This window comes from Pleurodeles waltl, chromosome 11 (assembly GCF_031143425.1).
Source record: "Pleurodeles waltl isolate 20211129_DDA chromosome 11, aPleWal1.hap1.20221129, whole genome shotgun sequence".
Taxonomy (NCBI): domain Eukaryota; kingdom Metazoa; phylum Chordata; class Amphibia; order Caudata; family Salamandridae; genus Pleurodeles; species Pleurodeles waltl.
The window spans coordinates 615,416,818-615,444,705 of NC_090450.1; the positions used below are offsets into that span (position 1 = coordinate 615,416,818).

General features: G+C 44.6%; 1 protein-coding gene across 1 annotated transcript in view; it reads right to left on the reverse strand.

Annotated features, from left to right (window-relative positions):
* Positions 1 to 2,728: 2,728 nt before the first annotated feature.
* LOXL2 (lysyl oxidase like 2) overlaps positions 2,729 to 27,888 on the reverse strand; it is a 408,112-nt gene continuing 382,952 nt past the window's right edge. The window contains exons 13-14 of the mRNA XM_069214120.1: positions 24,550 to 24,661; positions 2,729 to 5,762 (exon numbers count right to left, since the gene is read on the reverse strand). Of these exons, the coding sequence (XP_069070221.1) occupies positions 5,683 to 5,762; positions 24,550 to 24,661 (192 nt within the window). The 3' untranslated portion in view covers positions 2,729 to 5,682. The remainder of the gene's footprint in view (positions 5,763 to 24,549; positions 24,662 to 27,888) is intronic.

A 27,888-nucleotide genomic window follows, 5' to 3' on the forward strand; every position in this document is an offset into this window, starting at 1 on the left:
CTGCTCAGTGCCAAGCTACCAGAGGGTGGGCACAGGATAATTTGGATTGTGTGTGACTTACCCTGACTAGAGTGAGGGTCCTTGCTTGGACAGGGGGTAACCTGACTGCCAGCCCACCCTGTGGTTCTTGTTGTTCGTCATATACTGCACTGTCCTGTCCTGGGACTCCTATGACCAACTCCTCAGGGATGACGGTTACCACCATCTCCTCCAAGACATCAAGCTGTTCCTGGGACACTGGATTTCAACCTCCGGTCTGCAATGCTGCCTTGTAGTGGCTGGCCAGTTGTCTTGCGCTTGCAATCATGCAAGCGCTTTTTACAATCAATCACTGCCTTCTTGACTTCTGCCACACTGTTGACCTTGTCTACAATGGACTGCCATAAGGCCTATTTCCTCACCAATGGCAATTTAGAGGTGACGGAGAGCTGTTGTTGATGCTCTGTCACCTTAGTGATCGCAATGTTATTCACCTTCCCACTGAACTTGCACTTCCTCTTCCTCTGCCCCTTCTCCTAGGAGTCTCTCTGGACATTCTGACTGGTACTTAGGCTGTTGGGGTTGTCCTGGGGTCTTGGTGTTCGGGATTCTTCATGTTTGCTTCTGGAGTATCTCCTGTTGTGTTTGTTTTTGAAATGCAACGCTTGACGACTTTTTTTTTACATTTCCGGTACGCAAATGTGACGCTAGGATGGCTTGCATCAGATCACATGCCGCTATTCAGCCTCCCATTACTTTTTAGCGTAATTTTGTATTGCGACGCAGCGCTCAGGCTAGCATCACTTGGTTTTTTAATGCTTCCAGTATCCTAATGCCAAGGTGCACCATTTTGTAAATACAGCGCTATCGTGTAGTTAGGGTCTGTCATACCACTCTGTTAAGTTTTTTTTTACCCACAGCTACGCTTTTGGTAGCAGTGCGTCATTTCTTGTAAATGAGGCCCCTAGTCCCTTGATACTGGGGAGCAAAATGAGTGCTGCAGGAATGAATGTGATGCACTTAGATTAGCTGGTCTGAAGTATTGCAAGATGGAGCTTGAAGAGGTGCTGCTGTCTTCTGTTCAGAAATTAATGCAAAATGTTCCATACTGGGGCCCAGATTTATCAAAGGATTGTGTTGCCCTTGCGTCACACATGGTGACGCAAGGGCAAAGCAATCCTTAAGTCAAATTTAACAAGCAAGCAAGGATACCTTGGGTGGCCCTGCATTGCTTGGTAAATCTGGAGTAACGCAAGCAGTGCAAGTTGTTGCCTTGCATTACTTTGCACCTGAAAGGCGATACGTGGGTGGGGAGTGGGTGTTCTCATGCATGTTGGCACATTCTCAGGTTAATCAATCATATAAACCTGGAAATGCATCAAAATGCTAAACTTTCACAAAAGAGGCGCAACTAAAAGAAGTATATTTATTTCCCCTTGTTTTCTCCTCTTTCTAAATGTGCATGCGTTCTGCAGCACACTTAGAAAGAGGAAAGCAGCTCTGAGGATTGTTTTTGTGCAGAAAGATTCCATTCCCGCACAAAAATGATCCTGCCTGCAATGCAGGCACCCTTGCACCATGACACAAGGGTGCCTGAGTAAGAGCTAGGTTGCGCTGAATGCTCCAGCAGAGAGACAGAGCAGGAATGAGCCATGTGTTAATGAATAAGGCGCATTCCTGCTCTGTTCATTTGACAAGTTATCTTGCTGCGTTGCGCTGCATCAAATAATTATAAATCTGGCGCTGGGTGTGGCTTTTATACAGAGTGAAATCAACGATCTGGATCCACACCCAACTGTTAGAGCCAGAGTAAGTTGCGCAGGCAAACAGAGTTTTAGACTGTGCACGGCTCTCAAACTGAACCACACCTGAGATTAACATGGGCAAGCGCGTGACACCTTAACAAATGATAAAACCTTTGATAATTGCCAAAAAGCATGAAATGCATATAAGATGCAAGTGCTTGCACATATGAAAAAAAACACCACAGTGGGCTTTCATACTATATTGCCTCTGCAAGACACCGGCAAATCATTGTCCTGGCATTCACGGCATGTTTACAGTACATTCCTGCTTGATTGTCGACTCAGCTTTGAAGACGTTTTCAACAGGTAAGCTTCACAGTATCCATATCCATTGAATTTCTCCAATGCATGTACCTTCGTCTTCTTAAACCATTATGCTGCATGCCCTTCTTCCCGGTGTGGCAGTCCTAACTTGTGGAAACAAAATTGGCTTTTGAGGTCAGACCTTCATTTTCTGCAGCTGAGAATAGCTTAATTAAGTGATTGGCTACTGAGCTAAATCTATTTTAATATTGATATGTTAATAATGCGCCATTGTTTCCTATTTCATCGATGGGGAATTTCTCTAGACATATGTGTATGAACAATGTCAGCGCTGAGACCAGGTAAGCACTAACAAGAGTTTGATTTTTGTGATAAAAATGGCACCTCCACAATTTTCCTGTGCAGATCCGGGCAGGTCAATTCCGCTGAACTTTGCCCGGGGGCAACCATGGGCAAGACTCCATTATATGCTGACTTTGGAGACATAGAATAGAGTCCACTTGTAATTCCTAATTTCCAAGTGTAATTGAGGGATTACAGCACCAAGTAAATGCCATATCGGGCATGGTTATATACCGGGTGCGATAAATACCTCACCATACGCAGGCCCATTCAGACCCACAATCACGTATTTCGAAATACTTCTTTCCTCAAATGATTAAAAGATAATGAAAAAACACTTTACATCAGACGTGTTTATTCGGGAGAAAAGGAAACATTTTGCATTCAAGTATGTGCAATTGTTCACAGGTGACACACAATGTGTCCTCATAAAACAGAGGAACACTCATAAGCACCTTTTTCATTTTCAAAAAATATAACTGTAAAAAACAATTACATACGTCGATTAGTGGCCTCCATGGAATCAGTAAAGTATTTTATTTTAATATCTCTGAGAATACATGTCAATAACTTATGTCCTTTTTTATACGACGATGATGTGGAAAACATATTGTGTTGTAGCTGTAATTAAACTATAACGCACAGATGTAAATGACATGCTTAAAAATATATAAGAACCATTTCGTTAAAAAAATCTCGCTAAAGCAAAGGATTCTGTTCACAAGAAACAGAAGAACCACTGCTCAACGAAAATTTCGGTAGAGAAAAGGATTCTGTTTGACTGTGAAAAGGATATTGTGAAAAGGTTGGTAGGTGCACAGAAATATTTATTGTGCTTGTATCGTTGGCTATACACCGTGTACATACAAAAAACATAAAAAGTGCTATTAAAAAACAAATTAAGACTTGTGTCTTTAAATTTAGCACCACATAGAAGCCACGTAAAATGGCAGAGGTAATACAGCGTAACAGATGTGGAATGGGCACTAGATGAGTCTCAACTTAAAACACATGGAATACTTGAGAATTTCATCCCCCCCCCCCCCTTTGGAGAGGGTGTTTGTTTCTTGTAATGCTGCTAACAACCACCGAACTAGTTGATTTCCGTAATGCTGTTCATTTTCCCAAAGTGCATATGTCACGCAGTGTGGCCGCCACACAGAACCCCTGCTTCTTATGTATTTTTATGTTAGTAGAGATTTGACTAGGACTGTTCGCGTTCGGGTACCTTCAAGCCCAGTCTTAAGAATTACATCAGACTGGAGTTTCTTCTGTGTTTAGAAAAGATCATCGGTAGTGTGGGTGCGGTTAATATTTTGCATCTAAGTTCGATAGTCGTGTGCTTTGATACTTGTTGCTGGAGTTCTATACCAGTTGAGGTACGTGGCCTCTGAAGGAACGGTACAAATCTCTTCTGAAGTCACTGAGCTCATATGGCTTTACGGAATCTATGATGATAAGTAGTTGTTGCGTGGAGACTTTGTTGGGAATTCCAAGGAACCAGTACATTTAATTAATGTATTGTTTGATGGCAACCAATAAGTACAAAGGGGATTTATTTTATCAGTGATAGTATTCCATTTGCAAGGTCATCATTGATAAAACGTACAATAAGAAGGATTCTATGAGCCTGCTGTGACATCAGTGAGCGCTATTCTGGAAGTCTTTCTTGGTATTTGACGAGACTAGGCTGGCTGTTTCTTGCAGCTCCCAACTTTCTGAATTAGTCTGAAAATCCACAGTAAAAAGACTCACTCTTTGGCTCGCATTGGTATCTGAGTTAGGCATGCTAGAATGCAAGCAGGAAAGATTTTTAGAAGCATGCATATTTCAAGAGACTACGGAATGAGAAGTGGTTGAATGTCGTAATAAACAGTGCAAGCATCAAGTACCGGAAAATAATGTATGCAGAAATTTGTGCCAAATGCTTGCGACCTGGTTTCTGTGTAAGAACCCAAGAAAGAAAAAGATTCTGCAAATCAGACCATGCTTGAGAGCTGATGCAGAATCATTACTGCCTAACATCAAAGCCACACCATAAGAGGCCTGTTTCCGGAACCATGACACTTGTCATGTTGCACAGGAAATACACCTTGCAAATGAAAGGTCACAAGGTAGTAAATTTAAAATCTTTTAGTTGGAGAAAGCCTGAAGGTTCGACACAATCCTTTGGCTCTGTGTTTTAGTATTTTTTTACTTTTAGACAGATGGCACGTCTCTAGCTAAATTCAAAAGTTGCATTAAGCGGGCATAGCTCCATTGTTGTATATCAATGCAAAAGACGTTGAGTGGATTTGCAGTTCTCTTACACGTTGAAAAACATTTGGGTCGTTTTGATGGTCAACCCGTTATCAGGTCACAGACTTTGAAAATGTCACTTGGCTCATGAAGCTGATGCAGACACAGTCCAGGAAGCAGTGTTTCCCCACCCCTTGTATGCAGCACCATAGGTCTCCTACCCTACTCTCCAATCTAGTATTGAATGATGGGTGAAGGTCAGCACTTTGAAAACTGATTTTAAAAAAATATATTTTCTGCTGTTGCATGCTGGGTGGACTTGGGAGATAAAGAATTAAATAATGTAAGCAGAGGCAGAGCTGAACAATATAAGCAAGGTACATTCGAAGTATATGTTCACAAGGTGATTGTGGTGGATCCTGTGTGCACAGAGGTGGCTTCAATGTCTAAACGGGTCGTGCTCGCTGAAACGTCACATATCTCAGATTGAGTTGCACTAGGTGTGGAATAGGGGGGTCATGGAGCATATGGTGAGCAACGCCAGAAGTTTGGTGCTCAGTATGCAGAGTTGTGTGCAGGCGCACACAAACACAACACAGACGTGTCAAAGAAGTGATGCCGCGTGCACAGGGAAAAGGACCCGTACTATCAATTATTTACAAGATGGCTTCATGCAAAGAGTCCAATACGTTAAAATGAGTAGGTGACTCGCACTGCATAAAATGTTTTAAAAATAATGTAAAACATCATAAATAAATCTTTTTCCCTTTCATATTTCGGGGAAAATATGTTGGCGTAGTCCACTGTGGACCTTCTAGCAGGTACAAAGCCAGTGGGAACTCAAATCCGGAACAACGTCCCCTTCATATCACAGATGGAAAAAGCACAGTCCGATGGGGATTTGAGGCCACTTCGAATCATATTGGAGACTTCATGAAAAGTATTCCATTTTCGTTTTATAGTTCCACTTTTATCCGTGTGCATTCGATCAAGGGAAAACCAGCGGACTGGGCAGATCTGCTTCCTTAAATAGAGAATGGGGCAACTTGAATCTTTATCGAGAGGTTAACTGGTTATTTAGAAGTCCGTTGAAATGCTCAAACTTGTCCTCTGTCTCCGCACTGAAAGAGCCACCTGAAAGAGAAAAGACATGTTGGTGACCAAAGATCATAAAATGTGAAAGAGTACACTACAGGTTTAAATCAGCCATGGGTGTTATTTTCCTGGTCAAGTCAATACTTTATACTCGACCGCACTTTCAAACACATTCTGCTGTATTCAAGGCATCATTTGAGGTTACTAGTAGTCACAATAAACAAATAAACACAACATAGCTGGAAAAGACTCACACGCAGGTTTCATTCGTTGGTTATTTGATTAGTCATGTGCCCAGAGGGAACTGAAGCATTTCCTCCAGTTATTAGTGGTTAATTAAGTTAATATGAGTTACCAGTAGTTACTAGAGTGAATTCATTCACTTGGGGAAAATGGGATAAGTAAACAGGGTGGAGAAGGTTAGATACTATGAGGTTGCAAGCAGAGGTTACACAGAAAAGAAAACCATGATTTATGGGAGTAGGATGAGAAAATAGGTTTAAAAAATGTTAGGTAATGCAGGAATGGTTACTCAGAAAGACAGTTTATGATTTTTAAGGAGTGGGTATGGCTAGTTTACTGCAGTATAGTAGAGACTATGATGGCAGGCATTTGATAGGGTAGTGCACACTCAGGTACTAAGGCGGGCAGAGGATAGGGTGCAAGGAGAGTATCTTTCAAATAGAAAGGAGAAAGAAAAATCCATAGGTAAAATGGGCTCATTTTCATGTGTTTTTTAAATATTGAGATAGGATGCAATCTGGGGAAGTATAAATCGTGGAAAAGAAAGGTTAAAACCTGATTATCCGTGCGCAAGTGATAATAAGTTGTTGCATCTAGGGTTATTCACTTAGCTGCTGATGGTGTTAATACCTTCTGTCCATTTACTTACTTAGATATTGAACATTATTCAAAATATTTGAATTTGTACTTGTGTTTTTTTTTTTAAAGGGCTACTGAATGATGCAGTATGTCCGAATAGTGGGTCTTTTTAGGCTTGTCTGGCACGTTTTTATGGAGTAGACAGTCCCTGGGATTTCCATTTATCATTCCATTGTATTTGTTTCAGACAGATACAGGAGTGGTGTGTGTGTGTAGGGAATGTGTTTCTCTCTGACAACAGAGGTTGTTTGTAAATCTACTGATTTAGTTCTTCCTTTTCTGTCTGTGGTTAGAAAATGAGAACGTATGGATTCTTTGGTTGATCACATTGGGAATAACCAGCTCATAAACTTCCTTCTGAACTCAAAGGGGCATATTTATACTCTGTTTGCGCTGAATGTGCGTCAAAAATGTTAATGCACATTCGGCGCAAACCTAGCTCCATATTTAAACAATGACGCCTGACCCCGCGGACGTCCAAAAACCTCCATGTGTGTCATTTTTTGGATGCGGGAAACCGCCTTGCGTTAATGACATGCAAGGTTGGCGTTCCCATCCAAAAAATGACTTTAAGGTCTGTGCGCCTTATTTATACTCCTGCGTCATTTTGATGCACAGGAGGGGGCAAGCCTTAAAAAACGGCGCACAGCCTGATGTGCGCCGTTTTTTAACACCTGGGTGAGGGCAGGCCTTAAGGGACCTGTGGGCTCACTTCCATGGTCTCAGACCATGGAAGCAGTCCAGAGGTGCCCTTCCCTGCCCCCAGGGACACCCCCTGCCACCCTCGCCTACCCCTGGAGGACACCCATGGATGGGGGGACCCATCCCAGGTAAGTTGAGGTAAGTATTATTTTTTTATTTTTTAAAGTGGCATAGGGGGGCCTAATTTGGGCCCCCCTACATGCCACTGTGTCCAATGGCCATGCCCAGGGGACTGAAGTCCCCTGGGCATGGCCATTGGGCAAGGGGGCATGACTCCTGTCTTTAGTAAGACAGGAGTCATTTCAATGGGGGCTGTGCATCAAAAAATGGTGCAAGTCCGGTTTAAGCCATGATTTTTGACTCAAACCTGACTTGCACCATTTTGTGACGCACAACCCCCATTTTCCCTTATGCCTGCGCTGCCTGGTTTGAGTCATTTTTTTTAACTCTGACCAGCCCGCAGCGCCGGCTAACGTCAGTCCTTAAATAAGGCACCCGCATGGCGCATAGGAATGGCGTTAGCCTGCGGTACATTTTTTGATGCAAACCAGCGCTGGTTTGAGTCAAAAAGTATAAATATGGTCCTGATTATTGCAGGCAGGAAATGCCATTGTTTTGATGTTGGAATGCCGAACGTAGTGCTACCAACCTTTTTTTCATGTAAGCACAAATTATTAAATGCAGTGCCAGTGTGGATCACAGGTTTCTGGGTTGGGGGTGTTTTGTGATTTTTGATTGAATGAATTTTGGTCCTTTGCCATTAATAGCTGTGTGTGTATTGCACAAAAGTTTGAAAGAGTATTGTTGTGCTGTTGGGAGCCAGTGAAGAGCCTTCAGGACAAGGGAGATTTTGATTTGTATATTTAGATGTAAAATAATTCTTGCTGCTGAATTCTGGTATTGCGGCATTTCTCATCTTTGCTATCCTGCTCAAGTAGATTTAGTAGAGGAGATTTTATATGGTGGTTAAGGGAGGAAGGAAGAGAGAGTGCCAGACTGTCTGTGAATTTGTTGTTGGTGTAGGATTATGCTTTGGTGATGTGTTGAAACACAGTTAACTGATGCAATGTTTGTGTGATTGTTGTAGTTCGTTGAAAATGTAAAGGGTAGGAGTAAGGAGTGATGAGAGAGTGTGGTAGTCGAGTTTTAGTGTTTTAGAATGAGCACTTGATGAGAGTCATTGATGGTGGGGTTTGAGTGTAATGTTGAGATGTGATGAGTCATTTAGGTGTTAGTTGGAGAAGGAGATTGTGAGGATGGAGTTTGTGAGACCTGAGCATGGGAACGTCTGATCTTTTTGGTGGTGAGTTGTGTTTTGGTGTTAGATGAGGATTAGTGGTGTGTGGTTGTATGTGTGGAATGTGTTCATGTAGAACACTGTGGCCCATATTTATACTTTTTGATGCTAAACTGCGCTAACGCAGTTTAGCGTCAAAAAATTTAGCGCCGTCTAACGCCATTCTGAAGCGCCATGCGGGCGCCGTATTTATGGAATGGCGTTAGCCGGCGCTAGCAGACCGGCGCTGCCTGGTGTGCGTGGAAAAAAACCACGTAGACCAGGCAGCGCCGGCGTAGGGGGAAAATGGCGTTAGGGCGTCTTAAAATGGGGCAAGTCAGGTTGAGGCAAAAAAATCGCCTCAACCCGATTTGCGCCATTTTTTTCGACGCCCAGACGCCATTTAAATGACTCCTGTCTTAGTAAAGACAGGAGTCATGCCCCCTTGCCCAATGGCCATGCCCAGGGGACTTATGTCCCCTGGGCATGGTCATTGGGCATAGTGGCATGTAGGGGGGCACAAATAAGGCCCCCCTATGCCACCAAAAAAAATTAAAAAAAGTAAAAAATTATACTTACCTGAACTTACCTGAATGTCCCTGGGATGGGTCCCTCCATCCTTGGGTGTCCTTCTGGGGTGGGCAAGGGTGGCAGGGGGGGTCCCTGGGGGCAGGGGAGGGCACCTGTGGGCTCATTTTGAGCCCACAGGCCCCTTAACGCCTACCCTGACCCAGGCGTTAAAAAGTGGCGCAAATGCGGTTTTTTTTGCCCCGCCCACCCCCGGGCGTGATTTTTGCCCGGGAGTATAAATACGACGCATTTGCGTCGCCGTCATTTTTTTCGACGGGAACGCCTTCCTTGCATCTCATTAATGCAAGGAAGGCGTTCACGCAAAAAAATGACGCTATTTGCCCATACTTTGGCGCTAGACGCGTCTAACGCCAAAGTATAAATATGGTGTAAGTTTTGCGCCGAATTTGCGTCGAAAAAAACGACGCTAATTCGGCGCAAACGGAGTATAAATACGGGCCTGTGTGTTTGAGAGTAAGGGCCTTTAACAGTTATGGTAGTTTTGTACAACAAATGTGTTATAGGAGATGTTAATGGCAAGAGGGGGGAGGGATTAGATGGATTAAGAGGGGGAATTGTGAGTGGAGGTATGTTAGGATAGGAAAGCTAGACGAGTAGGAGTGTGTGTCTGGGGTGGAGTTAGCATGCAGTGGAGGGAGTAAGATTGGTATGAAGGAATAGGAAGAGAGAGAGAAGATGGTAGAACAAAAGTAGGATAAATGTGAATAGGAGAGGAGAGTACAGTGGAGAGGCGATAGATGGTGGTGTAGTATTGACTGTGTAAAGGAAATGTACGTGGGTGGGAAGTAAGTGGGGAATGACACAGGGATTGCTGTAGTTAGTTGGGGAAGCAGTGTGAGAGGACAGAAGATATGGGTGTGAAATTTTGCATAAAGGAGTAGGGGGAGAAGGATAGAGGTGGGATAGGTAGGATGCAAATATGGATGCATGTACGATTAAAAAATTGAGAATGTGAAATCAGAGTGAGCTGTTGAGGTGTGTTGTAATGTTGTATAGTGGTTTTGAGGGAGGGATAGGGAGTGGGACTTACTCCAGGAGTAAATGGTTATCTTACCTTGCAGGTGAGGGAGATATATCTCCATTCCTGTTTTAGATGGGTTTTTGAGCAGAGTTCTGGCCCTACATATTTTCCAGGCACAAAGAGTCAGCATCCTTTATCTGGACAACCTAAAACCTATGTTTACATAACCTTTATAATCAGGTGACCCGGAGCAAAGAGAACCCTAGCCTTAATCCTAAACAGTAAAAACCCTAAAATAGCCCAAACCCAAATGGTAAGTAGACTCACAAAGACAATTTGAAACAAACAAAAACAGGTTAAGTAGATTTAGTTTTTGATTAACTATTTTTGGTCTTTTGTCACTTTATTACAGTTTTTAAAAAGGAATTCCTAATCAAGAATGCACATGCAAACAACAGATTCAAAGGGGAAAATGAACAGCAAAAAGCTGACTACTCAGCCAAAAGCCGCCTGCTCTTACCAACTTTGCTCTGGCCTTAGACCATGGCTTCTTAGAAGTCTTAGAAGCACAGGTCATCAAATGAAGCTTCATTATCCTTTTCCAAACTTAAGGGGCTGTTCATAGTTACAAGGGATGAAGAAGGCCTGTTCATGTTACTCTGGGCACAGCCAACCACTTAATCTGCAACTGGTTTGCTGAAGGGGCAGGGAGTTGGTGCTCAGCTCATAATCCCCTAGGTTGCAGAGTGGCACCATGCACACTTTTACTTTCCTGTTCAACACTGGAGGTAAGGCCTAATTTAAACAAACTTGAAATGCTATCACGCGCTTCAAAAAACTTCTTAAAGTAGCCCAAAACTAGTGCTAAGCACTCACAAACAAAATTGAACGGAAACAAAGCAGGTAAAGCAGCTTCTCCACACTTAAGATAGGTTTGCATGGCCTCATGTGGAGTGCTGAATACAATTCAGTAGGTCAAAGTATTAAATATAAATCCTGGAAAAAATGGACAGAGATACTCTCGAAACGAAAAAGTGAATTACAAAACTAAACTAAAACAAATTTAAAACACGTTTGCACAGCCAAGAGCACACTTGCTTCATTGCCTCCTTTGATGGAAAGGAACACTGGCACATCAAAAAACTGCTCAAATGCCCAGTCTGTCCCTAGGCTGAGACTAGGCTGAGGAGGAGAGTGGCATAAATTATTCAGTCAGAAGAAGACATACTCCAAGGCCAGAAAGAGAAGAAGCGAGGAGCTAGTGCCAGAGAAAAATGTGGACAAGCATGGCAGCAAAGGTAATGGGAGAGCGGTTGTGGTATGTAGCTTATGCCTCCAGTTCTTGAGAATTAAGGCCCAGATTTACTAAGATTTTGCGTTGGGTTGTCTCACTTTTGTAGCACAGCCCTGATGCACAGTCCTTTTTGGCATTTCCTTAGACATTCAAAGTTGATTTCCTTGGTGAAGTGAATACAAAGTAACACCGCAGCATGTAGCACTGCCTTACGTTACTTTGTATCCAGTAGGTATCACATGGGCATTCCCATTCATCCACTCATGTATTTTGAGGCAAACTCAGATTTACATGGACTTGTAAACCTGGGTTTGCACCAAAATTGTGCCTACCTGAAAGAGTAGTAAAGAGGAGAAATATCTTTATTTCTCCTTATTACTTCCTCCTTCCATGTTGCTTCATTCGGCAGCACATATAAATCGAGGAATATACCTCTAAGGATTGTTTTTATGTTGGAAAGTATCCCTTTCTGCACAATACAATACTGCCTGTAATGCAGGCATCCTTGCAACATGGTGGAAGTGTGCTTGTGTTAGTGCTAGGCAACCACAACTATGTATTAGCAGATACAGCTAATTTCTGGTCTCTCCCTTTCACACAAGACAGTGCAGGGCCACAAGTTGCTTTTCTGTGTTGCATGGCCCTATGTATATTTCTCTTGGTGTGAATGAACTACGTGAACGTGCCACTTACATTTCACATTGCCATACTAGTGGTGCTATGCACCCTGTGCTACAGCATATTTTCGTCTGCACGTGTCATGGACCGAGGTTAGCTTGCTATGCTGGAAAGAGGATTTCATGAAGAAAAGATGCTGTTTTCTAATAGATGAGTACTGAGTTACGTTCTGCTACTACACTTCATTGACGCTGCACTGCCACATTTCACACACTGCACCTTTTAATAACACAAATGTAAGAAATTCTTCATCTCAACATAAATAGGGATATGGCTGGGAGATCAGCCTTCTGTGCTGAGACTGTGCTATTCTCCTCGATGGCATGACATTAGGGTAGTGACAAGGCATAAGTACTCTAGGGACTGTTTTAAAAAAAGGGAGTGCAATGAGTGGGAAAATATTGTGAGCTCTAGCTTCTAGACCCCATGTGCACTTGATATAGAAGAGGAAGTAGATGCTTGTCTTTATATGGATTGTTCTGGCGCAATCTCGAAGGTACATTCCCCATGTGCACAGTGACATCGCCACGTTAAAATGAAGAATCATTTTGCCTTTGCACCATATTACTGCCTCGTGTGCAGAGCCAAGTAGGAAGTCAGGAGATGCTTGTGATAAAATAATAAACTCATTACATTGACTTAACTACTTGGGATAAAATGACCAATCAAAGACAACGGCCCTCATTATGAGTGGTCTGTCTTTTCCGATCCCTGCGCAAACTACTGTTTGTAAAGGAATCAGAATTACGAGTTTGCAGTAGTTATCACATGCCTCGAAATTTTCGCCTTGCAAATTTCGACAGGTGAAACCTGCCTAATTTTCCTGGTGGTAAATGCCTGGTAGAAACTGGCACATGCAGATTTTGGTGTGCAAAGCAACGCGGGCGATGATCATAGCACCTTTGAAATTCCGATCCCCGTGGAATTTTAAAAGTTGTGATGATAATCATCTTTCTAGCCATGCACTGGTAATGAGTGACAGAATCTCTTGCGAATAAAGTAATAAAATGACACGCACAAGCGTCCTAAATTTGACTTGTGAAATTATCCTTAGTACCTACCTAGACGGATTTTGTTACTGCTCAGTTATAAATTAAATTCCCAATAGACGGAGCTAGAGCCTCATGATTGAACTTTCAATTGGTTTGAAACCTTTTTTATTTTTTTACTGTATTGGACTGTAGTTCATCTGTTAGTCACACATGGCGATATGTACGTAGGCATTTTGCATTCCTTGGCGGAGTGAATCTCTGTTTAGCGCTGTTAGGAAATGCAAAATTCCATTTTGGTATGTACAAAAGGCATTTGCAGTGGTGCAAAATGCAATGTCTACCTAGAAGAAATCACATTTTGGAAAATTCTGAATAGGAAATCCTGTATAGGGATTTCCAAATAGCGAATCACTAACATCATGTGCAAAGGATTTCCTTATTGCGATTAGTCACAAAATGGCCTTTAGGAAATGCAAATACCATCAATGTGGGTCTGGTGGTAACCAGCAGCAAACCCCCCCCAAAAAACACCCAAAATGTATCTGGCTCATTCAGATTGGCGGCCCTGAGTGTCTTGGGGAGGAGGAGGATGATTTTGGCTGGTAAGCAGAGAAGGAGGTGGAGGCAGGAGAGGACATTTAGGGTGCGGGTCACTGTTTTTGAATAGGCTGGTGAGGAGATATATGAAAAGTACAGACCCAGTTGTGAGGTAATTTTAGAATATAATTGCTGAGTCACAACTTCAGCTACAGACCCCAAAAGTCAGAAGCAATGCAATCCCACAACATGTGCAGATATAGGCGGTCATTCTGACCGCGGCGGTCGCCGCCCGCCATGCGGTTACCGGCGAATGACCGCCCCGCGGTCAAAAGACCGCAGCGGCCATTCCAACTTTCCCGCTGGGCTGACGGGCGACCGCCAAAAGGCCGCCCGCCGGCCCAGCGGGAAAGCCCCTGCAACGAGGAAGCCGGCTCCGAATGGAGCCGGCGGAGTTGCAGGGGTGCGACGGGTGCAGTGGCATCCGTCGCGATTTTCACTGTCTGCAAAGCAGACAGTGAAAATCTGTATGGGGCCCTGTTAGGGGGCCCCTGCACTGCCCATGCTAGTGGCATGGGCAGTGCAGGGGCCCCCAGGGGCCCCACGACACCCGTTCCCGCCATCCTGGTTCTGGCGGTGGAAACCGCCAGAAACAGGCTGGCGGGAAGGGGGTCGGAATCCCCATGGCGGCGCTGCAAGCAGGTTCCGCCGGTTCCCCTTTTCTGACCGCGGCTTTACCGCCTCGCCTTACCAGTCTCCCAACAAACATGGTACCTCACTTGTGTGGGTAGGCCTAAGGCCGGCGGAAGGAAAACCCCCAAAACGCAACATAGACACATCACATTTTTCATTGGAAACTGATGTGTTTTTTACAAAGTGCCTAGCTGTGGATTTTGGGCTGTAGCTCAGCTGGCACTTAGGGCAACCTACCAAACCTGTACATGTTTTTAAACTAGACACCTAGGGGAATCCATGCTGGGGTAACTTGTGGGGCTCTCACCAGGTTCTGTTACCCAGAATCCTTTGGAAACCTCAACATTTGGCAAAAAAACAGTTTTTTCTCATATTTCGGTGATGGAAAGTTGTAGAGTCTGAGGGGAGACACAAACTTCCTTCCACCCAGCATTCCTCCAAGTCTCCAGTTAAAACTGGTACCTCACTTGTGTGGGTAGGCCTAGTGCCTGCAACAGGAATTGCCCCAAAACACAACGTGGACACATCACATTTTTCTAATGAAAACAGACAAGTTTTTTCAAAGTGAATAGCTGTGGATTTTGGCCTCTAGCTCAGCCAGCACCTTGGGTAACCTAGCAAACCTATACATTTTTGCAAACTAGACACCAAGTTCTGTCATGCAGAATCTATTGCAAACCTCAAAATGTGTCTAAAAAATACTTTTTCCTCACATTATGGTGCTGCAAAGTTCTGGAATCTGAGGGAAGCTGCAAACTTCCTTCCACCCAGCATTCCCCCAATAAAAATGGTACCTCACTTGTGAGGGTAGGCCTAGTCCCCACAACAGGAAACACCCCAAAACTCAATCAGTTCACATCACATTTTCCAAATGAAAACGAACGTGTTTTGTGCAAAGTGTCTAGCTGTGGATTTTGGCTTCTAGCTCAGCTGACACCCATGGAAACCTAGCAAACCTATACATTTTGTAAAACTAGACACTTAGGGGACTCCAGAATGGGGTGACTTGTGGGTCTCTCACAAGGTTCTGTCACCCAGAGTCCTTTGCAAACCTCAAAATTTGTCTGAAAAAACACATTTTCCTCACATTTCAACGATGCAAGATTCTGGAATCTGAGGGGAGCCACAAACTTCCTTCCACCCAGCATTCCCCCAAGCCTCCCATAGGCCTAGTGCCCGAGACAGGAAACACCCTAAAAATCAATGTGTACGTATCTAATTTTCCCAATGAAAATGGATGCGTTCTTGCAAAGTGCCTAGCTGTGGATTGTAGCCTATAGGTTAGCCAGCACCTAGGGAAACCTACCAAGCCCACACATTTTTCAACACTAGACACCTAGGAGAATCCAGGATGGGGGGACTTGTGGAGATCTCACCATATTCTGTCACCCACAATCCTTTGCACATCTGAAAATTTGGCTAACAAAATACTTTTCCTCACATTTCGGTGATGGAAAGTTCTGGAATCTGAGGGGAGCCACACACTTCCTTCCACCCAGCATTATCCCAAGTCCCCTGATCAAAATGGTACCTCACTTGTGTGTGTTGGCCTAGTGCCAGCCACAGGGAAGGGCCAAAAACACATCAAAATTATCTATTACAAAACGACATATTTTTGCAAGGGGGGCATCTGCCTTTTTATTACTGGGCTTGGCAGCCATCTAGGGAGACCTACCAAACCCAGACATTTCTGAAAACTAGACACCTGAGGAAGTTCAGGGAGGTGTGACTTGGATGGATCCCCCAGCGTTTTCCAACCCAGAATCTCCTGCAAACCTCAAATTTAGCTACAAAATCTTATTTTCCTCACATTTCTTTGTTGGATCACCGCACCAGTACAAATTTTCTACCACCCAGCGTTCCCCCATGGTCTCTCGATAAAAATGATACCTCACTTGTGTAGGCGGGCCAAGTGCCTGTGATGGGGAAGGGCCATAAACACTTCGAAATTGAGGGGGAACCAAAAGGGGTCCAAAAGGGCACTTTTTTCCCAAATGTTTTTAGGCTGACAAGTAAGGCAGAATTTTTATCGGTGTAGATGCAACAATCCTGGGTGGTAGGAATTTTGTGGATTCATGCGGATTCCAGAAGGTTCCATCACAAAAATGTAGGGAAATGTGTGATTTCAAGCAAAGTTGGAGGTTTGCAGGGTATTGTGCGTAAGAAAATGGTGTGTGGTGCATGTGAAGCACATCGCCCTGGACTCACCCAGATGTTTGTTTTTCAAATGTGTCTAGCTCTGGTAGGTTTTTCTAGGTGGCAGAGTACCAAAGTTAAAAAGTGCAGCCGTTCACCAATCCAAATGGGATGACATTTGGAATTAGCCAAGCTCTTGGGCCATATGTAAAATCAAAACCCAAAAGTGTCAAGTGTCCTCTTACTTGCTATTGGGATGAGATGCTTTCGTTTGCAGGGGGGGGGCTGAAAGACTGTTGCCCCCTTCAATTGGGGTGGGGGGCATAATTATGCCCATAGTGGTCAGCAGCCCCCACCCTTCTATTTTTTTTTAATTCCCTGGCATCTAGTGGGCTTTCTGCCTCCCCCCCATGGGGTAGATCTGAGGTAATTACCCCATCTGTCCCCTGGTGGGCAGAATTACTTTGTCCCCATTTATTTGGCCATACCCCCACCCTCTTTAAAAAAAAAAAAAATCTTCCCTGGTGTCTAGTGGGCTTTCTGCCAACTTGGGGGTAGATGTGCCTTGCAACAATAGGCCGATCAGCCACCACGGGGGCAGAAATGGCCAAAACTAATGCCCCCCCAAAGGTAATCGGCCCTTGTCCAGGAGGCTGCCCCCCAAACAAAACACACACACAACAATCCCTGGTGCCTAAGTGGTTTCTGCCCCCCTTGGGAGCAGATGGGCCTAATAAAAGTAGGCTGATTTGCCCCCGAGGGGGACAGAAATGGCCAACAGTATGTGCCCCATGGGGAGCAACCCTTGCCCAAGGGACGGCCCTCCAAAACAAAACACACACACAAAAAGCCCTAGAGCATAAGTGGTTTCTGCCAACCTTGGGGGCTGATGAGCCTAATAAAAATAGGCTGATCTGCCCCAAGGGGGGCAGAAATTACCACTAGTAATGTGCCCCTAAGGGGAGCGCCCCTGCCCAAGGGGCCACCCTCAAACAACACACACACAAACAGCAATCCCTGGTGCCTAAGTGGTTTCTGCTCTCCCTGGGGGGCAGATGGGCCTCATAAAATTAGGCCAATCTGCCCCCAAGGGTGGCAGAAAAGGCCAACAGGATTGTGCCCCCAGGGGGAGTGACCCTTGCCCAAGGGGCCGCCCCCACAAACAAAACACACACAACAATCCCTGGTGCCTAGTGGTTTCTGCCTCTCTTGGGGGCAGATGGGTCTAATAAAAATAGGCTTATCTGCCCCCAAGGGAGGCAGAAATAGCCTAAAATAATATGCCCCCATGGGGAGAGACCCTTGCCAAAGGAGCCAATACCCTTATGTAAAATCCCAAAACATAAAATCCCTGGTGTCTAGTGGTTTCTGGCCCCTTAAGGGGAAGATAGGCCTAATAAAAATAGCCTTATCTGCTCCCAAGGGAGGCATAAATGGCCTAAAATAATATGCCTGCATGCGGAGAGACCCTTGCCTAACAGGCCGCTCCCCTTATGTAAAATAATACAAAAAAGAATCCTGGTGCCTAATGGTTTCTGTCCCCCTCGGGGCCAGTTGGGCCTAAGAAAAATAGGCCAGAAATGGCCTAAAATAATATGCCCCCATGGGGAGCAACCCTTGTCTAAGGGGTTGCTCCCCTTATGTAAAATATTTTTTTTAAAATCCCTGGCGTCTAGTGGTTTCTGCTCTCCTTGGGGGCAGATGGGTCTAATTAAAATAGGCCAATCTGCCTTCAAGGGAGGCAGAAATGGCCTAAATTATAATGCCCCCCCCCCCCAGGGAAGCGACCCTTGCCTAAGGGGCCGCTCCCCTTATGTGAAATAAAATAAAAAAATCCCTGGTGTCTAGTGGACATTCCTGCAGCACAATCGCGATGCACGCTTATGTCATCAGATGTAACCGGGGGGCTCAGGGGTGGCAGCGGAAGTGCTTCTGCTGCCATCCCTGCCAAGGGGGAGGTAAGTTGGTGGCCCACGGGGATAGCTCTAGCACTCCTCCTGCAAGTGGTTAACTTAACTTGCATTTATTTTTCATGTAAACTGTGCCTTATTTTACACGTAGTTACCTGAAGGTAAAAGACTAAAAAAACTTTCACATTTTTTTTTTAGTCACGCCTTTGACCTCCATCCCCATGCCCACTCACCCTGCCCCGTACATGGCGCACAGCATCACAGTTCCCATACTTTCTTTAATGCAGTTCACCACTGCATACAAGCGTTATCAACCAGGGTCAGAAAGGCCTTTTATTCCACTGGGTATTCCCCCAATGGCCTGGAGCTCCTGGAGGCCGATTTCTATGGCGGAGGTTGCTCTGCATGCCTCTGCCAGTCTCCCCAACTCCCCGAGGTTAATTGAAGCAGGCACAGAGAGGCTTCGCTCAAGACAGGGAAGGAGGTGGAAGGCAGAGAGAAAGTGATCAAAGAGGAAGATGAGGAGAGAAGGAGTTGGAAGGTTCGAACATTTTGCCAGGCCTTCTTTTGGTTTCTCAGTCCAGCCATGTTGGCAGTGGTTAAAGAGGGCAGGATCTGTGGGGGGGGGGGGGGGGGGGGCAATGTGCCTATACTTTTTTTAATTTAAGGAAAACAGTTCCCCACCTTTTTGTGAAAAGCCAACCATCCCCGGTTGCTTAATTTAATTTCGACAACTGAAAAGCTTCAGCTGAAGTGTAAGGCAGGGAGTCTCTTATGCTGTGAAACCAAAGGGCAAGCTGACAGCTTAACAAGCCTTCTTGCAACGGTGCCTGGTTGTCTGAAAAATCTAAATGTGCACAATTAATATGCAAATGTAAGTGGTGTTTGGAAGCTGATATTGGCTTTAATTGATTGACTCACTTGAAGATTCCTGATCACACAGATTTATTATTTTTGGGTGGTATTGCAAGGACATTTTCAGCTCAGCTGTGGAGTGTGTCCTTTTAAAGGAAAGTTCTAAAGAAATTGCACAACGTACATTCTGGGTATTACTAAAATCTATATTTTGTAGCACTTTTTTATTGGTGACCTTTTTTACTTTTTGAAACAATATTTTGTAAAAACACAACCAGACCCCATGTCAGTCATATATCATGCAGGATATTACAACAATGTATCAGGTAAACTCCCTAGATTAGCCCCTCCAACCTTTAAATCCCTCCACCAGAAGACAAAGGATATACTAGATCTATGGATTTGAATACTAGAAACACAATCATTCCTTCTCCAACCGACCGCTAATGAGGCCCCTAAAGCTCCTCCCCCAGTTGCCAAACCTTCTCCCACTTACAGGGACATCCTCTACCATCAAAGACCTGGCGCTCTGCCTCCCTGCACCAATCCAGATCCATTTGCCACCGCTCTACTCAGTGGTTCAGCTGCCCCAACACCCAGCCACCAAGAACACAATATTGCGTTTAGCCACTGCAAACCCCAGAATGGAAGAAGTCGGGATATTTGCCTGGATTCTCCTCCCCCAACACATTCAAGAGGACCATTCTGACTGTGGTCTAGGTACAGAGACTCACCCCCTGTTGGAGTCACACCCGAACCCTGGCCCAGAAGCCCCACAGCTGTGGGCAGTCCCAAAGAGAATGTGATAAACCCCCTGCAACCCACAGCCCTTTTTGTACCTATCAGAGGATGCCCGTCTCATCCTATCTATAAACAAACTTGTGTAGTAGGAGCTGGGCAATAAATTCAAGTGCACTAGTCAAAAGTGCACTCTGATGGCTACCTCCCTGGACAATGATCGAATCGCTTCCTCTCAATCCTCTTTCTCCATAGCGCCTACATCTACCTCCCACGCCTCTGTCAGCTTCATCAGGGGGTCAGGGGCATTGTTCTACAATTTATTAGATGTGAGGGAGATCGCACTCTTGCAAATGGTTCTGTCAATAATCTATCCTATAGGAGTGAAGCATCTTCCAGTGGTGTGTCCTGTTCCATATGCACCTTCAAGGGCTGTCTCAGATGATGACAGTGAAGAAACCCCCATGTGCCATTTCATACTCTTCTCACAATGTCTCCTAGAAGGCTAGCTTCCCCTCTCTCCAGACATGTCCCAGAGAGGAGATCCTGATTAAGTCCCGTCTAGAGAACCCCTTAAGCCTCCCTAACTAAGCCAGCATAGTGCTGTCCCAGAGTGGTGTCATCAACGTGGGCCTCCCTTGCCAATCCAGGAATCTAGCAGCTGCCCCAAACCGACATGGCAATCCACATCAAAGGGGGAAGAGATCTCTAGTTTGCACATTGTCCCTAAATTGGTCTAGTATGGAGTGCAAATTGACAGAGATAAAGGGATCAGTCCGTCTGGTACCATAGAGGCTGAGATATTTAAAGCCCACATCTTTCACCACCATGTCCTCTGGGAGGTGCTGGCTTGCAGTCCATGCACATAAGGGGAAGAGGAGAGATTTCCCCCAGTTGATCCTGAAACCTGAATAGATCCCATAAAGATGAAATATATGAAGGATCCGAGGAATGGTAACCTCAGGATTAGTCATGTACAGGAGGATATTGTCGACATAGAGGGAGAGTCTATCCTCCCATCCCTCTCCCCAGTCTAGTCTGCTTACCAGTGGATTGTCCGGCACCCAGCACGCCAAGGGTTCCAGTGCCAGAACGAACAACATCGGCAATAGCAGGCACCCCTGCCTGGTGTCCTCATGTTGCATGAATGGACTGGAGCACACTGCGTTAACTCTAATCTGCTCCAATGGCACGCCATATGGCAACTTGACTCACCCAATATAGTTAGGGCCAATGCCCATCCTCTGCAGGAGTTCACACAGCAAATTCCATTCCAAAGTGTCAAAAGCCTTGGCTGCATTCAGGGACAAGGCTGACGCCGGATAAGTCCCCACCCTATCCTTGGCCTTTTTGTGAATTTTATAGCAGCCTATTTTATACTGCATCTAATGCAAGTTTAAAATAATGACTTAAATATTCACAGTGCGTTCTATCACAGACTGGGACCTTAAAGCACTAAACATACACAAATTTCTAATCTAAACTGCACCAACAAGAAATCAACTCTGAGTTTCTCTGGTTACACACACAGACCTCTGCATTGCATTAATTAATAGAGGTTTTAGGGCACTGCCTCTTTTTGACATGGTCACCCCGACTTTTTGCCTGGTAACTGTTGCAATTTTGACTGAAAGTGCACTGAGTTCGTGCTTAGCAGGTCCCTAGTGCCAAATCTGTTTCCCAAAAACTATGCAACTGTTCCCCAATTGGACATACTTTTGACATCCTTGTAAGTCCCTAGTAAACGGTACCCGTGGTACGTAGGGCATCGATACCAAAGAGAGCAATGCATACCAATGCAGCATGCATTGTGTCACCCTCAGGGACCTCTCACCTAGCCCAGGCAGACTGCCATTGTAAACTGCATGTCTTGGTGCAGCTAAAAGTGAAAACGTGGCATGGCACACAGCCTGTGTGCAATGTCCTCTAACACTGCATTCAATATACGCATGTTTCCCCTTCAGCAGGCCTTACAGCTCTAAGGCAGGGTGCATTATATTACATGTGAGGACATATCTGCAAGAACTGATATGCCCCTGCTATGTTTGTCGATTCTCAGATCTAGCGAGTGATCAGGGAGACCTTTATAATTGCATGTGCTGGACACTGGTCGGTACAAGTTCCCCAGCTACAGGATGGCTTCACTGAAAATAGGGATGTCTGGTATTACACATCTCATATTAATAAGCCTTCCCTGATTCCAGTGATGGATTTATTAATACACACACCAAGAGGGCACATTAGAGGTGCCCCCTGAAAACCTACCATCTACCCAAATGCTGGCTGACTAGTTCTAACTAGCCTGCTACCACCAGACATATTTCTGACCCCCAGGGGTGACAGCCTTTGCTCTTGGGCAGTCAGAGACAAAGCCTGCTCTGGCAGGGGTGTTAGCACACCCCACCTAACAGGATGACCTGCATATCTGCATTCCAGGGTAAAGGGCTTCAAAGAAGCCCACCGCCCTCGATCTGTAAATTTGCCTTTCCTCAAAGGAAAGGATGCTGACCCCCTCCCACGGGGCCCATTTGGCACCTGGACAGGTGGGAAAATTAGTAGTCACAGGCACGCTCACCTCTCAGGTCAGTCTCACTCCCTAAGATGAGTTGCCTAATGTGGACACAACTTTTGGAAGTCTGCCATCTTGTTGATGGCAGAACTAGGAAATCTGGGACAGGGTTATGCCCACTTCCTACAGGAAGAGGTCATGTAGGGGGCGTAGTGACCCCAGGGGTAAGTAGCCCATTGGCTACTACTACTTTACACTCCCCTAACGCCCCTAAATTCATTATTTAGGGGAGGCCCTGGCACCAAGAAATCAGATCTCACTGACATGAAGAAGAAGGACACTCCATAGACGCAACAGCAAGAACTGAAGACCAGTGACGCACTTAGCGCCAATCCTGCCAGCCAGGCTGCTAACTACAACAATCATGCCAAAGTTCCCTTGTCCTCAAGCTGCTCAAACTTCCAAAAGCCTGAGAGGACTGCCAGCCATCACCCCAGCACACAGAACTCCAGTGGAGTAGGGGAGCTGCTCCCTTGCATCCTTGCAGGCACCCAAAAACCGCTGAAAAGGGCTCCCAGACTGCCAAAACCCAAAGCTGCACAGCACCACTGCACCGAGCCTCCCAGCCTGTGTCGAAGTGGGCCAATGGTGCCAGCGTGGTCCCCAGCCTCTACAGGGACAAAGACCATAGTGAGTCTTCCCACTGCAACCTTCAAGCTGGAGCCTGCAGCCTCTTTCTGCAGGCCCCCCTCAACCACCTCAGGCGTCGGAAACACGATGGTCCACTACAACCTCTGCATCTGAATGCCCTGGACTAAAAAGAAGAGGACCACTGGAACCTCTATGTCCCCCTGGCTCAAGAGACTTGAGCCCACCTGTTGTTTGAGCCAGACTGGTCCCTCAGACCACACTTGCAGCCTGTGTCTGTGGGCCCCCTCCACCACAACCACCCCCAATGATGGACATCCAACAGTCCAGGAACCCTCTGCACCTGGACACCCCAGACTGAGGAGAAGAGGCCCACTGGTGTCCCTACATCCCCGAGCATTGCAAGAACTGAACACACTTGCTGCTTCACCCTGATTGGATCCCCAGTTTTAACCTGCAGCCTCTTTTCAACCGGACGATCCCCATTGACTAACACTGGCCATCCGATATTGTATTGGACCTTCACACCCAGCTGCCCCACTGCCGTCCGGTGTAACCTGTTGGTGTGGTCTTGGACCTTGCCCTATAGCTATCTTAAGTCCAGGAGATTGGTCCTGTAAGTTGCTGTACTCTATCTGTATGCTGTCTTTGTTTTTCCTCCATAGGTTAACATTGTAGCTTTTAAGAAGTGCCGACTTTTCTAAACTATAATGATTTCTCTTGAAAAACGCACTTACATGATCATATTGATTCTGGTGCCAAAACATATATAAAGATCATTGTTATTGTTGTAAATTGGTGGGGATCTCCTCATTGAGTTGTGTGTCTCACTTATTGACTGTGTGTGTATTAGCAGATGTTTAACACTCCTCTCTGATATGCCTAAGGCTGCTTGACCACACTACCCCCTAAAAAGAGCACCTTTGGGATGCTAGAGCAGGCCCTGTCCACTAGTAAAGGTATCCCTGGACTCTTTCCACAGTAGATCTCATTTTGATATACCATATAAAGAGCCAGCTTCCTACAAGGCTTCATAATGTACAGTAGCGCATTTCCCACTGATTAACCTAACTTGCATTTATTTTTCATTCAAGCTGTGCTTTATTTTATATGTACTTACCTGAAGGTAAAAGACCATTTAAAAGTTACCGAATATTTTTATTTTTTAGCCACGACTTTGACACCACCCGTTCACTAATCCCACCTCATTGCCCGCAGCATCATAGATCCCATACCTTTTTTAATGCACTTTGAGCGCTGCCTTTTGTCAACATGCCCCCCAGGTTGTCAAGGCGTAACTAGGCACCTGACACAAGCAAAGAAAATGTCCCACCCATTGCCAAATGGCTGCGTCACATGAATATCAGTTTGCTGATTGAGTCTGCCCCGAGTTCTATCATGTGTGTTCTTATCTGTAGTCTTACCTGTATGACAGTTATACATCCAGATGCGCATTCCATCGTATCGACACCGGCACTTCATCACGTTGTTCGTGTAGTCCGTTTCCGCCACTTCAAAGTTGGGATTGATAATCACCTGGAGGGAAAAGGCACTGTTCTGAGAACTGTGTGCAGTGGCGACTTCATGAGATTATGAAAGAACATTTGGAACCATGCTTTGTGTGTCATATTTCTGGTATTGGTTTTCTTTTATTCCTTTCGAAAAGTGACCATGTTAAAAGTTGTCCCCTCACTACTCTACAGGCAAATTAAATGTTTAATGGGGTCAAATTAAATGTTTAGTGGGGGTCTGACAACATGGGTTCTTGCAGTGATTCATCCAGAGAATGAGCAACTTGCTTAAGCCGAAGTGCACTTAATGAATTGATTTTCAAATTCCAGGTAGTGTTTTTATGCAGAATGTGAAAATCATTACTTACCTGTTACAATTGTTTTGCAGTGTGTACTACTTTAGATTCGAACTCTATGGGCTTTTTTGACATCTAGGTTCGGAATATCACATTTTTTCTTTCCTTGACATTTAGGTTCGGAATATTACATTTTTTTAATTTCTTCATAAAAGTTCCAGTTAGAGCATGCAGGGAACAAATTGTGATTAAGTCTTCGAAATGCCCCAATACATCTGGACACAGATTCCGTTTAAGACTTATTTTGTCCACCCTCAGGTCTGGAGCTGTTTCAGAATGCTCCGCCTGGATACTGCACACGAGAAAACCAATAAAAGGCACCAGCCCAAGAGCACAGCAAAATACTCAGAATAATAGCATTTTATTTTCAATTTGTACTGAAAACCAAGAGGACAGTTTGAATGAGAAGGAGGGAGTTATGAAAAATACTCTTTAAACCCTGCCTATCTTGCCATCTAGTGTTAGGTTTACATTATCTCATTTTTTCTATCTTCAAATCGTTCCTTTTAGAGCATGCAGGGATTAAATTGTGATTACGTCTTTGAAACCAACAATGGATCAGGACAGTCTCCATCTTAGACTTCTTTTTTTCACCATCAGGTCTGGAGCTGTTGTACAAGGCTCCAAATGGAAACTGCACAAGACAACCAATAAAAAGGCACTGGCTCAGTGGCACGACAAGATACACAGATAACATTTTACTTAAACTTTTTACTGAAGAACAAAAGGACAGGTGACAGGTCTCAAGAGAATGACTGGTATAGAGGAAGTTATGTGAAATACTCTTTTTAAAATATGTCGATCTTATAATACTCAATAGTTTGGTCAGATTTTTATGTGGTCTGTTGAGTGATCACAATGTTTAAAAGTTGTAAAAGCAAAAAAACTATTTGGCATTGAAGAGACAGATTGTTCCTACAGCTACAGTCCCTACTGGGTCACCTGAGGGTGCTTATGAGGAGAAATGTGTTGATCCTGAGTTTGGAGATGAAGAGGAAGACATTGATCTATCCAACATCATAAATGTTGACACAGAGAACTGAACATGAACAGGGCTCTCACTCCTGAGATCATGATTCTCACGGGCACCTACAAACCTGTACTGCCCACCAAGGGTCTTCTCCACACCTTCTAGCAAAGGCAAAGTGGATTACCAAAGAGAGGATGGGCTTCAAAAGGAGCTTTGACCCCAGGATAAGACACTACCTTGAAAAGAGGACCAACCTCAGTGCGAAGATTGACCCCATAGTGGTGATTGACTTTGACAAACCTCGAAGCAAGCCTTAGGGCACTGAGTATATCAGCCCTTAAAGGAGACATGGAAAAGTCTAACACAAGGAGTACCAAAGACCTTTTAGAGCCAACTAGTGTTTTGAACTTAAAACTGGTTTGAATCTGCAAACAAAAAAGGCAACAATGTGGAGCGAAAAATGCAACATACAGCAACAAAACCTAGGATAATCAATGACCCAGACACTTTACGGGTGAGGCTCAATCACCAGAGAGACAACCATTGCAGTTGCAACCACAGACAGAAGCACAGAAAGTTAACCTTTGAAGAGGAGGCTGTATCTCCAGAACTTGCTCCCTACTGAAAAAGCGCAGATCATCTTTTTCTTCATCACATATGGCCATACCGCCATGGAGGCCACTACTTAGGTTTACACATACTGATTTAGAGCAAGGAGATTATAGATCCCTAAAAGCCAGATCAGGGCCCAGTAATGGGAGAACATGAGTATGATACTCAGAGCAGGAACTGTTTAGATTCTGAAGAAGATGAACAACTGTAAACATATCAATAAAAGCTACTCCATCTGACGAGACATTGCCCTATCATGCAGTAATTCAAAAATGGCTTTCTTCCAATGAGTAACTAGTTAAGTGAACGAAGAGGAGGACTATGACTTCCTTACTGGACCTTTACCCCCCACTGAAAAAACACAAATCATGTAGAAGGCTGTTTTGAAGCATATACATTAAGCCTTTCAAGATCCCTTCTTAACTCATGCTCTCACATCTAAGGAAGTTAAAGCTCCGACACACCACCTACGTAGGAGACCATGTATTTATTGATTCCGCAGTTGTGTACACTGTATGCAAAAGGGCATTCATGGAAAGCACAGGGATGACTCACCCCAGATAAAGACTGCTGAAAGTTAGATGCAGCAGATATAAGAGAGACTTTTGGAGCAGCAATGTAATTGCTTATCGAATGTACTGAGGCAACATGACACAAGGCAGTAGTAGGAGATGAAGAAAGTGCCAGAATATTTTCCAAAACTTTATTGAAAGAGAACTCAGGAAATCATTAAATGGGGAAAGGCAAGTTCCACTGCTGGACTAGATTGTCAATTGGACACTGCTGACATGGCAAGTAGACATATTAACATCAGCACATTACTCCACAGATACCCATGACTTCGTTATCTCGGTGTTTGAGACAGCGGTCCAGTATCATCGCAAAGCCATGCAATTTGATGGTGAACATCTAGGGCCAGATGTATCAGAGTACTGTTTTGCGTTTCTTGAATAGTGAATTTTAAGAAACTGCTCTTTAAGAAATGCGAAATGGTATGTAGGAAAACAGCGATTCCCACAGAGTCTCAATCGCTATTAGGTAATCGCTATTAAGAAATGCAACTCCATTCGTTCCTTTGGGCCTTCAGGCCAATAGGAATGAATATTTTTGCATTTCCTAATTTGTGATTCCTTATTAGGGAATCACAAATCAGGAAATGCAAAACCAAGGATGGAGAGGACCTAAGGCCCCCTTTAAGGCACCCCAAAATGTAATTGTGCACTTGTAAAGTGCACACATACTCTAGGGGCATGTGTGTTACATTGCACTTTTAAAAATGCATTTCTAATGCAATTTTAAAAATTGCAAATGGTT